Raw genomic sequence first — 15422 nt, forward strand, 5'->3', positions numbered from 1 at the left:
GACTTAGTCTTGGGGAGCCACACCACCCTGTCACTTCCTCCTGCCAGATGGCTGGAACTAGGCAGGGCCTGGCTCAGGTAGCACCAAATGTACACAGGAGAGCTCCTGGGAAAGTGGTTTGGTGGGCCAGTAGGGGGCAGTCTGTCCTCTATACCGAGGAGTAAATCAAATCAGAGACTCTGCACTGTGCGAGATGCCATAATTCGGATGAGATGTAAAACCAGGGTTTTGGCTCATTGGTCATTGAAGGTCTAGTCGCGTTCACATAGTAGGGGGGTCTCTAGTGTACTGGCGAAACATACGGTCTAGCTTAGTCAAGCTAACCCTCGGTTCACCCCACAGTATAGCTGACAAATACATCCTTTCTGGTCCCCAGCTGACGTGTGGTGGGTGTTCTGAAGCAAAATGAACACTAAGGACCACTCAGGCAGTAGCTTCATTCTCATTCAGTCCTGTCTCTCCCCTTACTGTCTGATTAAATTAGCTGAAAGATCATTGCATTGGCGGGACATGTTGGAGACAGGTTTTCACCCGCCTTTGATAGGAATGGGTGTCGACAACGTGGAGCAATGCTGGGAATAAGGATTGCTGTTTTCTCTAACGTCTTGCTTCGGTGATAAAGAGCTACAGTTCTACCTGAACATGTTAGTTATTATAGCCTAAGCTGCATTATCTATAGTTAACATTCCAGCTCTTTTCTTGCACAACCTCCCTTCTTGGTCGTACCCCCAAATGGGGTTCATCATATTAAATCATTGACAGGGAGATCACAGGGGCTTTTACCTGCACTATGAATGGCCTTATCATCAAACACACTGCTTTAACTGCCCGGCGTTATCCTTAAGGATGAAAAAAGATCCTGCCTCACAAGCTACACAGGCAGTGGTGGCTTAGATGCACCGTCTAACCTTCGCAGGAAACTGCTATATAGACTGGTTAATTTATTATTACAGTACAATAACTGTAACACTACCGCTATCAACAAAAACATCAGCAATAGTAATAAGTACTATTAATGTTGTTATTATTATCACCAATGCCGATACATGTGGCAGCAGATAGAAAATGGCAGTAACATGTTGCTAAATGAAACAGCATTTGTATTAGACCCATAGCCTGTAATCTGTAGTCTGTAACTGACATTATCTCAATAAGCAGGAGCTGAGCCAGATATCCCTGCACTGTAACTGCAGAGCTGTGACGGACAGCGGGGAAATCATTACACAGAGGCAGGACATTGGACTCCAGGTGTTCCCAGTAATCTGACAGCTCTCTGTATGCATTGTGTCAAAGGTGGCTCCTGCCTACAACGACCATCACCACCTTCCATTTTCCCAGCCTGCCTTTGGCATGCCGCAGAAAGGAAAATTTCTCACTGTGCTGGTATAACACAGGTGTGAGGAACCATATGGAGGGTATCCGTAATTGGCAAAACAATGGGCAGTCATAGACATTTAAAAATCCCCATACTGTGAACAAATATATTTGGCTGGGCTGACAGAATTGAAGCCCCAGGTGCTTATATGTGAAAGTAAGTCTCTGAAGATCAATTCCTCGGGTCTTCATTGACTCACTGTAAATTGTAAACACATCTGTTGAATATGCTACACCATATGTGTTGTTGTGTCCTTGACATTTCAGTGCAACAGACAAAGAACCTGGTGCATTAGGAATTAGTAGGGTCAGCACATCAGTACAATCCCACTGGCTCTCAGATTCCTGGTGTGCAAACACCTCTATGCAAATGGTGTCGCATAGACAAAATTAGACCATTACATCATCACAGTCTCTCCGGATTTTCATTGGCTTTAGACTCCCCAAGTTATGGTATGTTTCTCTCACCGGAAAAGTATCCGTGTGTGGTGTATAAAACCCATACCAGAGCTGATAAGAACTTGATTGCTATTGCTAGTAGGCTATCAGACAAAATAACAACTTTAGGCACAGTTTCTAATTTTGATAAAATATGCTGATAAAATATGCTGTGTGTGAGCAATGAAGTCTTTCTTTTAATACTGAATGGTTCTGTGTTGACATTTAATAAGAAGAAAAACTAGATTAAGTTTCAGAGAAAATGAAAATCCACTTAGTATACTAATTTATTCAACTAGTAGGAGCAATTAATCACTTTATTTTGATTCATTGACAGCCTGACACATTACCATATCTAAGATGAAGTTGTATTGTTCGTTCACAGGAACACTGTTGATTGGCAGAGTAAGAATAAGAAAATCATAAATAAAAAGCAATACTGTGTAGAAAAATGCAAATTAAAAAAAGTTGGCACACTTGTGCAAACACCTCCTGACAGTTCCACACATGCGCCCCCTACTGGTTCATTATCTTATGTTCGAGGGGATTAAACCGTACTTTCACTGTGAAGATAATGATAATGCCTATTCATTATTAGTCCATCAATGTAGTAGGTAGTCTGGCCTATTATTTTTGGGATTGAAAGATGCTTTTGTCCAGAGAAAATAACATTGCATGAATATCATTTTCAGACTTCTATCTTCAGCTTCAGCCAGTGCAGCTCCACCCCCTAACCACTGCTCCACACTGAAGGCCATTTTTACTTTGCCATATAGATCTCTATACCGCTGACTGATATTACAGTGCTCACCAACCGCTAAATAATACAAGTCTGCAGAATGATGGGGTAGACAGATATGTGAAATTCTCTCTTGATTGCTTGTACAGCCATTAATGATGTACATCTTTAAATGCAACTCACATGAAGGCTTTTGAAGGCTGCAGTGTTAGTGTCCTTTTGTAGATGCAGCCCTACAAAGGTGGCTTTGAAGCCTTTGGGCCAAGCTGATTTTCTGGCACGCTTTCAAGGTGGCCTGCATAGCAGCCATAACAGATGAGCTGTAATTAAAGTTATCTGTACCATGATTATTTTAATCCTTTCTGTGGCATCCCTTCTCTTTGAGCCAAATCCTATTACGTGGGCAAGCCCTGATCTCTTGTGTACATATTTATGTGTCCACAGTGAGGTCATTGCTGAATTCATTGTCCAGGAGAAATGCATTGGTCTTGGCAATGCCGACCAGTGGAGAGAGCACACACCCCTGGGTTGCATTAATAAATCAGACCAGGTTCTTAAAGGTGTGTTCCTATCCACAGTTCAGGGCCGAGACCTTGAGCACACACCGAGAGAGCGAGTTTATTTTGGAACTGTTGTTTGTTTGACAGAGCACTCAAAGAAAGGAAACCAGTGCTGAAAAGCTGTCGCTCAGTTTTGCTTTCTTTTGTATTTGTTGTTTTTTATTTTATTGTTTTTGCCCTGAACCTGTGAGGGGGAAGGGGGAAGGTGTTTATTTGTTTCATTTTGTGTTAGTGTGGGTATGCTCCCCAGAACTGCCACTTCTCCCTCACAGGGGTGTCACACTGGCGTGAGACACATTGATTTTGAATTTGTATTTCTTAAAACATTGTACATTTATGCTGCACGATATTTAAGTGATTTCTGGTCAAATAAAATTCTCAGAAGTACTGCAGATTTGTCTCACATAAGATTTGAGCTTGTAGTCTCAATGTGGAAGGCCCAGTTCCTTAACCACTGCACGACACTGTGATTTCAACAATAACAGCCCTTTTTTATCCTTTGCTGAATCATTCAGTGATTTGCATTTGCCTTTGGGAAGCACACCTCGATCACTTGTCTTCTGAGGATTGGAGTGGGTGGCACTGCACACATACTGTACACTTTCCATTGACCTAAACAATCATTCAGTTTTTATTCTTTGTAACAGTCTTTATTCTTTGGTTTATTCATGTAATTGATACAATATAATGCAAGTTCATATAACAGTCACTGTCACTGTAATAGGGAACCACTCCGTACATACAATTGCCTTCCCTTTTAACCTGATGTTAGAGTGTACTGAGGGAGGGGGGGCAATTCTGCTGGACAGTGATCCATGCAGTGTGGACCCGATCTTGGCATTTACATCAGCAGCTGTCAATCACAGCATCTCTGCTTTTCAGCTCAGCCAGAAAGATGCGTTCTTTCCATGTGTCAGAGAGTCACGGCATCATTAGCACACTGTTCTGCAGTGTCAGAATGCTCAATGACCTCCTGGAACGTGGCCACACGTGCCGGTACTGCTCCCCTCTCTGTTGTAACTGGATGGAAGCCAGAGATGCGTTCCTTCATCAAGTGTTTATTAAATGAGCTCAATTGGTTGAGCGTGTAATCCCAGTTGCTAATGAATGCCTGCTGTATCAGTTTACAAACTGAGAAAGACCACAAACAGCACCATGGGGGCCAGATTGTACAGATCCCCCACTGCCCCTCATCTCTGCCATCAGGGTTTCCGCAAGGGCCAGCATTTCAGTGACTTGTAAACCATCGTGGTTGAGAATAATGATGTTGTGTTTGGTATTTCTCTCTTCTTCCATTATCTGAAAATCAAATTAGCCCCAACTGCTTTTTCCCCTCATTTCTTGAGGCTAGTGCAAGATATGCTACTGTAATTGCTTTGAGCACTGGGAACTCATTTTCCTGCTTTAATGATAAGCATACCAATAGATGGTGTAGGGGCGGTCTGGAAGACACGCACCAGGCATGACTTGTGCTAATGGGGTTTGGTGCTCGTAGTTTTCCAGTCTTGACCCATGCTTCTTTTGTGTCGAAGCTTTGTGTTGTTTGGGTATCTTGCTAAAGATTCCAGAGGGATGGCTTAGCTTTCATTTTGACAACCATCACCATTTTCCGTTATTAAAAGTAATCATGAAGGAGTACAGTACTGCTTAACTCCCATTAAATGGCTACAAACTTTAACCAGCTTTAGTTTATTAATATCCAATAATCAGGTTTTTTATGACTGTTCATTGAGTCATGCTCAACCTGTTAATTTCCGTATTAATGTGATTTATTGCCAACTGATAAAACTGATCAAACCATTCAAACTAAGATTAACTCATTCCATAACTGAAAAGGCCATAGAGTAGAACCTCTGAGATACCAAGCCTTCAGCAATGGGCATTGTTTGAAATCTCATTTTGTAGCTATAAATGGTTGCATAAGTTAATATCCTATAATCAAGCAAGCTGTAAGTGGGATTTCTCTAGAACATATTTTTTTCTACTTTAGATACATAATACGATGTTGCATAATAACGTGTTATCTGTACCTGACAACTGCTACAAAGAAAATGTTGCCCTCACTGAAGCCATTCCTCTCCATGCATCCTTCTAGTACATTTCTTGTTTCCACAGCTTTCGGTTTCTTCATCAGCACACATAGGCTACATTCGTAAAACATTGTAGTTTTATAATGTTTTAATTTGATAGAAATGTACTAGAAGGATGCATGGAGTGGGATAGATCAGTGAGGTAATAGGGGAGCAGCCTACAGACATAGAGGTGGCTTCTGACCACCCAGCTCAACACCCCTTCTGACACTGTTCAGTAATGAATGTACCTGTCAATGTGTCGACATTAAGTGCTGCATTGCAAGCAAGAAACCTTTCATTATACCTCTCCTTATGATACTTGCTCTCAACTGGATTTTAGATGGACCCAATAAAGAGTTATAGGGCAAAATGAGTATTTCCTGATTTTTTTTAAACAAAAGAAAGTGAGACTCCTTTCTATTTTATGGTAACTTTTTTGCACCAGTGATAATAGCAAAGTGAATCTATGCATTTTACAATAAGGTGCTTGAAAATTCATACTTGATTAGTCTGTAACTCCTTTGTGATTTTAGTTTCTTGTTTCTGAGGTTTGTATTTCCTTAATGATTAGACTGTCATGAGAAGTCATTCGCCAGTTTTATTTTGCTTATTTGTATTTTTCAAGATGAACTGTATTTGTGGCAGAGCCTTATTTTGCCCATAAATGCAAAGTTGTGGCTTCTTTGGCAGACAGATTACAATATTGTGGCTTGGGATTTTGAAAGTAGGCTGACTGAAAAATCCCAAGCCAATGTGACAGAATCCATCTGTCAAAATCAAAAACAAAACTGTGATATTATATGGCCAAAAAGGCCATCGCACTCAACAGCATGAATTTGGGGGAAAATCCAAACATTAATCTGCAAAATGGTTTCTACAAAGACTATATAGTTACACTTTTTATGAATCAAAACATATACTTCCTCATAACAGCATTTATAGTGCCTTATAGTGGTCCACTTATACTGCACTATAAACACTGCTATAAGCTCTTATAACAATACGTGAGTAATTATAACAGCCTTTGTAATGTCATGCAAATCGTTGCTATGACAAACTATAACATCAAATGGAATAACTTATTATAACCCTCTTTGCAAAAAATATGTTACTATGTTGCTTTGTTTTGCTTTTTATCTTCTTGTTTTTCTTTAGCCTTCTTCCTCTAACACAAAAAGCCCAGATGTTTTTTTCAAATGAAGTGTGGGATTCAAGAGAATGATGGGAGAAGGCCATGGGTTGCCTTTTCCGCACACAAAAGTACTATGTTGTGGATAATTCTATGGTTTTTAACTACCATTCAGGGGGGAATCAGTTGCAATTTCCAATGTACTGACCCGTATGCGTCAGCAGTAGGCAACAGGCATAATGCATATTGTGTTTACTGGCTGCGTTAAAACTATGCAAATTGGGCCCTGAGACTTAGAGCAAGAAAAACTGTAGCATTTCTGTCTTTCTATCATGGTTTATCATCCATTGTCCGTCCTGCTAATTCGCACTTGGCTCAAATAGAGAAGCGACTTTAATTTGATATGGTATGTATGATGTTGTTACGCATCTGCTGATACCTCTAACGTCACTTCATGAGATACGTGCACATTGATCTCCTGCGGTAGAGAGATTTGTCCGCATTCTGTATCAGGAGCAACCGGTTAAGCTATGTGTATTTCTGTCTTTTGTGCAATTGTCTTTGAATAAATGGAAGTACCACGCCTGCCCAATGAAAGTTCTGTATATTGTTTATCTGTGTGCGCTATGTGATGGGGTGAGGTTTCCATGCATTTAGAACAGTCAGTATTCATTTAGAAAATACAGTTCTTCATCTCATTTGAAATTTCTTCCTGCCACTAAGACTTTGCGATACTTCGCATTCCTTAGTATTAGTTGTGTTTTACCAAACTTTTGCACTGATTTGATATTTCATGTACCAATTTTTGTTGAACTAGAAATTTTCGTCTGTTTTGAAGTATCAAATGTAGAATGACTGTAAATCTCTACACTGCTGCACTCAATATACGAATAGTTCTCACTCTATGTACTGATGACCGCTATGATGTTCACCTCTGTGTGCGCTATGTATTGGCGTGTGTTCAGTGTTACCATGCAACATTTCAGTTTTAGCTGCAGTATTCATTTCACAGAGGCGATTTACAGTTTAACTTCTGTGATCTGCGGCATAAGCATAGTTTTGCATGCCCTACGACTTTAGCCGGATAAGTCTTCCCTGCCTTTACTGTATTGTATTTTGTAACAGCTTTTTATCCCAATTTACTTTTTATTTGCCGGTTTGGGATACTCAATTTCAAATATGAACTGCTCCACTGCTGCAGCATCCTCTGTCAGCTCCTGAGGGGGCACACTGCAACACTTCTCCTCGCTCTGCAGTTTGCCAGCTGACTCCCACAGCCGCTGTACTGGAGGGCTGTACATCTCTAACAGCTGTCTCAGGCGGGCCACAGGCCCCAAATTTACTACAGGGGAATACCCCTGTTCAGTCACTGGGCACGGTCGGGCTTGGATTCCAGACTGCGTGGCACTGCATAGATAACCAGTGCTTTAGCTGGACGCACTGTTCAAGAGCCTCCCTGTGTGCTTTTGCCTAAATGGCCTGAACGACGTGTTACTGAGATGTCAGAACTGAGGTCATTACCATCACTCTGCGTAATGGATTTGAGGTTCAGTGGAACGACTTTAGCAAGAGCCATATATTTCATCAGAGCAGCGTTGTTTGTTATTACTGTGTTTCATTGCTTGGCTGAAAATGGTTGATTGGAGTCAGTGGCCCCTCCGCAGAGCTCATTGGAATTATAATAGTCTGTATCCTTCACAGGACAGCAGGTAGGAGTTCAGGGAAATAGTTTTTAGGTTAAGGCTCGCGACGGCTCAGCCGTTACCTCACCCCATCCTACGCAGTGCCCCAGAAGCAGCTGTAATCACAAACGTGAAAGTCAGTTCGGTCATTCAAACTAAATAAAGGTTTAAGTTGTAAAATAAAACGAGTCTCTATGAAAATGTGTCTCTTCTGGTGTTGGTGACAGCAGTCGAGCCTGAAGCTCAGGGCAGACTTCAAATGAGTTGCTGTTGATGGATAATTTCTGTTATATTGTTTTGGGTTAAGGGTACTAATGAGTTTTAGCCTCACCTCACAATTTAGCCAGCCACTCTTGGCCGCTTGGTTGTCCTTGGCATGTCTTTGAAGGTTAGCCGTCACGCTCACCCAACTTCAAATTGCCGAAGAAAACTTTGTAGGCTCACCCTGGTAACAAACAGTTCAAAAATTAAGAATTGTTTGCAGTCAATGATAAATATAATGAGTTTTATTTTAAAATAGTTAAATTCTTAAAGTGTGAAGAGATAAACACAAAAACACAGACATTTCAACTGAAGTCCTCTTATAGCATGCTCAAAAAGAAAACAGTGCCTTGTACAAAAAATTGTCTGTCAGCCAGTGTCTCACATGCTCCTTAAGAACTTAACACTCTATGTGCCTCACAGTTCTCAGCAGCCATGGCCGGATGGTGTTTTCTTAGAATGCAGGGTAAAAACAAAAAACAAAAATCCTCTGAACAGAGATTGGTGAAATTAAATTTTTTTTTATTTTCCACACTTTAGAAGCATGGTTTAGTTGAGGACTAAAGGTTTTGATCACAAGCTTATGAGAAGTATCAGAAATGTGAGGTATAGGAAATTGTCAAAGCCTTTTCATTATCTGTCAAAAAACTGTAGACATACTGTTGAGTTTCAGGGGCACATATTCTGTTCTGAGCTGTTTATCCTGAAGCTGTTTATCTAGTTAGCACCTTCCTTCCTTTCACAGCATAGGCATTTATCCAACAATACTGGGATGGAATAGTAAACATTCTACAAGCATTGTGCTCGCCTATTTTCCCCTAATATACAACCTTTTAAGACTGTAATGATATCCTCAAGGACAGCACAAACATTTCAGTGCTTGTTCCTCAGAAGAACAGACAGCACTAATCAAACCATTTGGATGCTGGGGATTTGAAATTGTTGTCACAGAAATGACATTGTACGATGTTTCAGATGCAGTTTTCATTACGCGTATATTTTGAAAATAAATGTGTGGTTTTCTGCCTTGGCAACTGGATGTATCAGGATGGAAAAATCTTTCTGTCCAGCATGATGACCTCAATTTTCCTTTGCACGCTTCCTGTAAAGTGTTTATAAATTATTATTTGGGCAATTTCCATTTTCTACATTGTGTTATAGAGGTCATTTGGTTCATACAGTAGTTCTCAAACATATCATTAATACAATACAATTGTGATCTTTGAACCTGTTTTTCCCTTTAATCATAATGTTAAATGTAATGCTTTATGTGAGTAATAAATAATTTTGTCACTTAAATAAATATGTATTCTTACATGCTTTATTGTACATTTCAATTTCTGTGATTTGGAAAAAAAAAGCTATTTTGAGGTGTAACACATAGCCTAGATGACAAAGCCTAGGTAACCAATTCACATAGGTACATCAGAGCCAACCTATGAAAATAGCTTAATTAACCACACGGCTCCGTAGAGCACTGTGTTGGAATTGAATCTGTATTGGGGGCCTACGGTGTAACTGCAGTAGGCTGCAGCATGTCGTCCAGGGCATTATTGGATGATGAATATTTTCCCTGAATGTTTGCCTGGTTGCTGTCACTTAATGAATATAAGGACCCGCAGGGATTGCCAAACACCCAGAGCTCTGCCCTGCTGTGCAACCAGAAACGGTCACTGACCGGCTGATGTGATAATGGAGCAATGATTTTAATAGTGTCTCTATTAACAGAGTAGTGGAGTGCCTGTCACCTAGCACGCACACACACACAGGCACACACAGACACGCACATACGCTCCCTGTTCCTCCTGAACAACTTGCAGTTATTCCTGGGAACAGTACTATAAAAATTAAGAGTCATTGTTCCATGGCCAATAGAATTTGATATTGTTGATGTGTGCCATTGTGTCGTTCTTGCCACACATCCAACTAGAGCGTGCAAATTAAAAAATCTCTTGCAGCTTAATGAAATACAGATGAATGAAATGGAGAGTTTCAATGTGGAGAGGTTTCAGCTATTGAGAACATTTTTTTGGTGCCGTTTGTTTTGTTGAAATCTCAGACATTCGTGAGCTGGTTGAAGGGTCAGAGCATTGTTAAACCGGTCAGCGGATTACATCCATCACACAGGATGAGGCAGTGAAGCATACTCCTAAGGGAGCCATACTCTGGGCTGTTATTTTTTTATTATGAAAATGAATGCTTAATGTCTGGAAATTGTGCCATTTAATTAAATAAACCCTGTTGTTTGCGGGGTAATGACCCATTTAATCAAATGCCTGTGTAATGCGCCTGGCCCTGAGGTCTGTAGAAAGAGAAGCAAAGCATTAATACCGCCTCTAATAGATGCTGAATCAGTTTCCATTTCCATGAAATGTCAGGGGTTAAGGGTTTTCCGAAGCTGTCTGTACCATGGGCAGCATTACCTCATCCTCTGAACAGATGCCGTTTTCACCAGCATCGCACTTTAGGCTAGTATCACAGATCAGGGACAGTGTGACACGGAAGTCAATTAAATGAAAATACGATGAGCCATCGCAATTGAGGCCATTTGAACGGACACCTCGGCACATGCCATTGGACGGATGAATGCTCAGCAGTACGTTCGCACACGGCACGGGTTGAAATGAGGATTAGGATGGCAGGTATGCCATCTGCCAAGTTACGCTTTGGCGGGGCATGCCCCGTGCCTATACAGCACAGAAAGTTTAAGAACATTAACTTCTGTACCTTCTGACCTCATGTAAACGGACATAATTCAGATACAGCTTCACATTCCCACACGGTAAAGCCCCAAACTTGGATTATTTTGTGTTTTTCTCCTTCTTCTTCTTTTCCCTACTGATTTGGTAATCACAAATTCTTCAGTCCCACAGTCAATAATTCTCCCCATTAGACATTTAGCTGCATCTGCCAATAACAAAATCTGATCAAAGTAGTTTCTTGGATACACTGGCAAAATGGACATATAAGGAAGTGCACATGTGATGCTATTTCAGCCAATAGAACACGTTTTTAAAACATTGTGGTCACCATTTTTGTTTTGTGTGGAAGCTAACTTGCTTGTTAACTGATAATTAGCAAATAATTTTAACTATTGCTTTTACTGCTGTATAATCTTCGTTGGAAACTATTTGCATTTCTGAAATGCTCTGCCTTTTCACATGCAAACCTTACATAATATAATTTCATGACTGGGATGAGTATTGTTTAGATTTTGATGATGCTTGTGCTAAAACAATAACTTTTAAAATGGTATGGTGCCTGAACCGGTAGTGTATTTTATTTAAAATCAAATTAAAGAATGTATTTTTCATTGCAAAGGCACGTCCCATTGTTTTAATCCTTTTAGGTAAAATACAGCCACACTTTAGACAGTTTTGTGTTTGCCATTTTGACCAAGTTTAGCATTAGCTAGCTTGCTAATGGTACCTGTTGACTTAGTTGACAGAGCGAAGTGTTAGTGAAGATCGCACCGCAATGAAGCATTGAAATCTGTGTAGCGATTTGGTTTAAACACTAATTGTAAAATAGATACTGTAGATTGATAAATAGATCCCCATGGGGAAATTTCCCCAGCAGTATATAGCAATCACATTCACAAACATTTATACCAGGAAACATACAATTATGTACACTAGAGAGAGTGGGGGGAGGAATAATTAAATACTGATTATAATGCCAAATTATTATTAGATAGGCCTATTAGATAAATATTGAATCCTACCAACCTATTCAGACATGTGTTTGCTCCATTAACGTACCGTATGTTTGTGCTTCAAAAGGTTTAGCCAAATAAATATTTATTTTACAGTGTAAAATAAGAAATTATCTTATTTGTGAATGCAGTTTTCTAAACAAAATAATGTCAGTAATAATAATAATAATAATAATGCATTTTATTCATGGTGTGCTTTTCATACACCCAAAACACTGGATGCATTATGATATAAGTAATGACTTAGACTTATAGTGGCATTTTTGTATGTTAAAAACGTGTTTTTTGTTAAACAAGAAGCATACAGTATGTGTAAATTTCCCAGCTCACGGGGTCTTGGTAACAATGGTCCAGCGCGTGGGCCCTGATGCAGATTCTCCATCTCTCTCAGAGATTCTCTGCCCATCAGCCCAGCGACCACGGAAGGCTCGATCCGTCAGAGGGCGGAGGAGCCGGGGACGTGAGGTTTTAATAGTAGCCATTGGAGGAGGGTGTTGTCAGGCTTCAGTGATAAAAGCCCTTTGGGTGCACGGGTCCTGCTCACCGGGAGCCTTCATCTCTTTTGATTGGCGTGGGCTGTGGGGGCTGCGGCTGAAAGGACCACCCGGAAATCGGCCGGTTTCTCCCCCACGGGACTTAATTAATTCCCTTAACGCTGTCTGAAACACACGCCTGAAAAACTATGCATATGCGGCGGAGGGAGGAAAACAGCCACTGCTGCCAGAATATATTTCTCAGATAGAAGGTTAACTAAAAAATAAAAATTAAAAAAAAACTGGGTGTCCATGAATTTCAGACCATTCACTTAATTTTCCAAGGGCTTATGTTTTCATTCCCCCGTAAGTAGTCTCTATAAGTGCTTAAATGACTTCCCAGCAATTTCATTTCTCTATGTACAATTTCTGAAAATAAATTCCCCCTTACTTCTTTCATGGTTAATTTATTTCTGCCTGAACTTTTTTACACAGCCAACTGGGTTTTGAAATGTATTTTAAATTGGCTGTAGACACTTCAGTATGAATCAGAATATTGAAACTAGCCACGTACGGTTGGTCCCTGCAGTTAAAATGGCTGCAATGCATTAATATGCAGGCAGACACAGATCTATTGCTAAGTAAACAAATTAAGAGAGTGATTTTGCAAGTCTCCTATTTATGCTCGGCGACCACATATGAAATATTGACTGCTTACTGCTGTCCTGAATACTTAATGTGAACAGTAGGAATGAAGAGAGCACCTGTTATCAGCTCACTGGTTAGACCGCAATAGTAACAGATGGATCCCAAAGCTTAGCTGGCTCCGAGGTGCCGCAGATTGCTTGATTATGAGCCACTATACATAATTACAAATGGAGAATTTCAACTCTTCTGTCTAGTGAGCACCCTTGCCAGTATTCAGGAAGGAACAGAGTTTTTTTTTTTTTTTTTAAATATGCAAATAGGTAGTGGTATTTGAAGGAAAATAGCACATAAGATGCAATATGTGGGGGTATATGAATAAAATGGGTATGGTTTGAGGGCATAGGAGGGCGGGTCTGTGTAAGGGATGAGCATGTGGGAGAATCCGTTAATTCCTAAAGGGAGGTGAGTCATGAGATTCTTCATTGCAACATCCCCCCTCTTCCCAACCTCCCTCCCTCCCCCCCCTTCCCCACCCGGACTCGCTCTACATCCTTTCCTCATCCATCTTCTGCCGTGATTTCCATCGGGAACGGCGACATTCTGTTGGTTTGGAAAATTTCCCGTTTTGACGTGGTATTATCAGTTCTGGAGCGGCAGTGTCTCCACTTGTCTGCGGCGCAAAACAAGTCCCGGTCTGTGAAAAAAAGCATTCGGGCGCTGTGTGGTGAAGGTCAAGCCAAGGTCAAGACGCTCTGTGGACTGCACCGCGAGGCTGATCGTATCTGCTTGTTTATCGGTCAGCGGCAGATTCCGGGCGAAAGCCGCTGCTCTCTACATGGGAGCTTCTGCGGGCTCAGCAAAAGCTCCGTGATGGGGGCGGCTCGGATTTGACTTAATTTCAGCGTCACGTGACCCCAGGGCATCGTGGGTAATCAGATCGGCTGCGAGCAGTATTAATAACCGTAGAAAAAAAGTATGGTGCTGACAGATTGCCACATAATAACTCACTGTACTGCCTGGCCTGGCTCTACCTACAGGGAAAACCAAGCCATTCTGTCAGGTTCCTTCTACACTTCATTAAGTGCTCTGATAGGGAAAATACATTATCACAGGGTCAAATGGATCCTTGGCACCCAGGACTGCTCTATACCCTCCTAGAACGAGTGAGGATTTATTGAACTTCAGCAAGTTGGAATAACTGCTGCACTATGCAGTTGATACAGGAGCACTTTCTCTGCTAACCTGCTTTAGTCCTGCACTTGAATGTAAAAAAGGTTTATTATGGCCGTTTATTTTGGTTGTGCTACGTTTGCTACGTAAGGAGACGTGCTCAGTATATTTTACTATTTGTCACCGAGCCTTATTGTTAGCACTGTTCTTTAAGCTGCTTAAACAGTGTGTGCGTTGAGGCACTTTGGAAACGTTGAAGATAAATGCTGAGGAAAGGCCGTGTGTTTATCTGGGTTGCTGTTTCTCTCCGTGCTAAGGAGCAGCTCGTGCCTTTGAACTGCAGGTGTTTCTGCATTCAGGGAAAAAAGTTCGAGGCTGACGCTCCGCTTGCTCATTGATGTATCGACGCACCATATGGCCTCGCTCGCGCAATCTGGCCAGCGCAGCCGGCCGAGGGAGACGAGGGGCTCCTCGCGGACAGCCAGAAGCCAATTCTCGCCTCATTGAAATTCCCAGCCTGATCCGACCGCGAAACGCGAGCGCGCGCTAGGCGGACACGCGCTAGGCGGACACGCGCCCGCCACGGGCGTGTCACGGGGCACGGACCCGACTCCACGCTCCCAGCGAGGCTCGGCCGGACCCACGCGCAGACCCTCGCAGGCCGTCTGCGCAGACCCGCACAGCCCGGGAGGAGATGGGGCTGCGCAGAGCAGCCTGGGAATATAACGCGAGGCGTTTCTCTTGCAGGGCCGCCGGCAGAGAAGGACCCAGGCCCCTCCCCCGCCTCGCAGGAGCTGATGACAAGGCTGGGCTTCTTGCTCGGAGAAGGCATCCCGCGATCGGCTCGCATACCAATGGAAGACAAGAATGAAAAGAAGGTATTTCACTTCACGCCGCAGCTGCTGCGGCGCTTGAACAAGGGAGAGGGAGAGAGAGAGAGAGAGAGAGAGAGAGAGAGAGAGAGGGAGGGAGGGAGGGAGGGAGGGAGGGAGGGGGAGAGAGGTGTGAGACGAGCAAGGATGCTTTTCAGTGCCTGTCGTTCTTTTTTTTCCTCTTCTTCTCATCTCGCACGGATTTAAATCTAATCGCTGCTGGGCTGGTCCTAACTACTGCTAAGAAGGGTAACTTTTCTAAATGTTTTCTAAGATTTTTGTTTTCTCT

The 15422-nt window shown here is 42.0% G+C and overlaps 1 protein-coding gene across 4 annotated transcripts in view; it reads left to right on the plus strand.

Moving 5' to 3' along the window:
* Positions 1-15422, plus strand: part of LOC135250748 (protein TANC1-like) — a 150395-nt gene that overhangs the window by 60438 nt on the left and 74535 nt on the right. For 3 of the 4 annotated variants that reach the window (XR_010328994.1, XM_064327378.1, XM_064327379.1), the window contains exon 5: positions 15009-15139. The exons of the other annotated variant lie outside the window; for it this stretch is intronic. Coding sequence is in view for 2 of the 3 variants with exons in the window: in XM_064327378.1 (XP_064183448.1) it covers positions 15009-15139 (131 nt within the window). In the remaining variant the exon portion in view is untranslated. The remainder of the gene's footprint in view (positions 1-15008; positions 15140-15422) is intronic. 4 annotated transcript variants of the gene reach the window in all.

This window comes from Anguilla rostrata, chromosome 3 (assembly GCF_018555375.3).
Source record: "Anguilla rostrata isolate EN2019 chromosome 3, ASM1855537v3, whole genome shotgun sequence".
NCBI classification, from domain to species: Eukaryota; Metazoa; Chordata; class Actinopteri; order Anguilliformes; family Anguillidae; genus Anguilla; species Anguilla rostrata.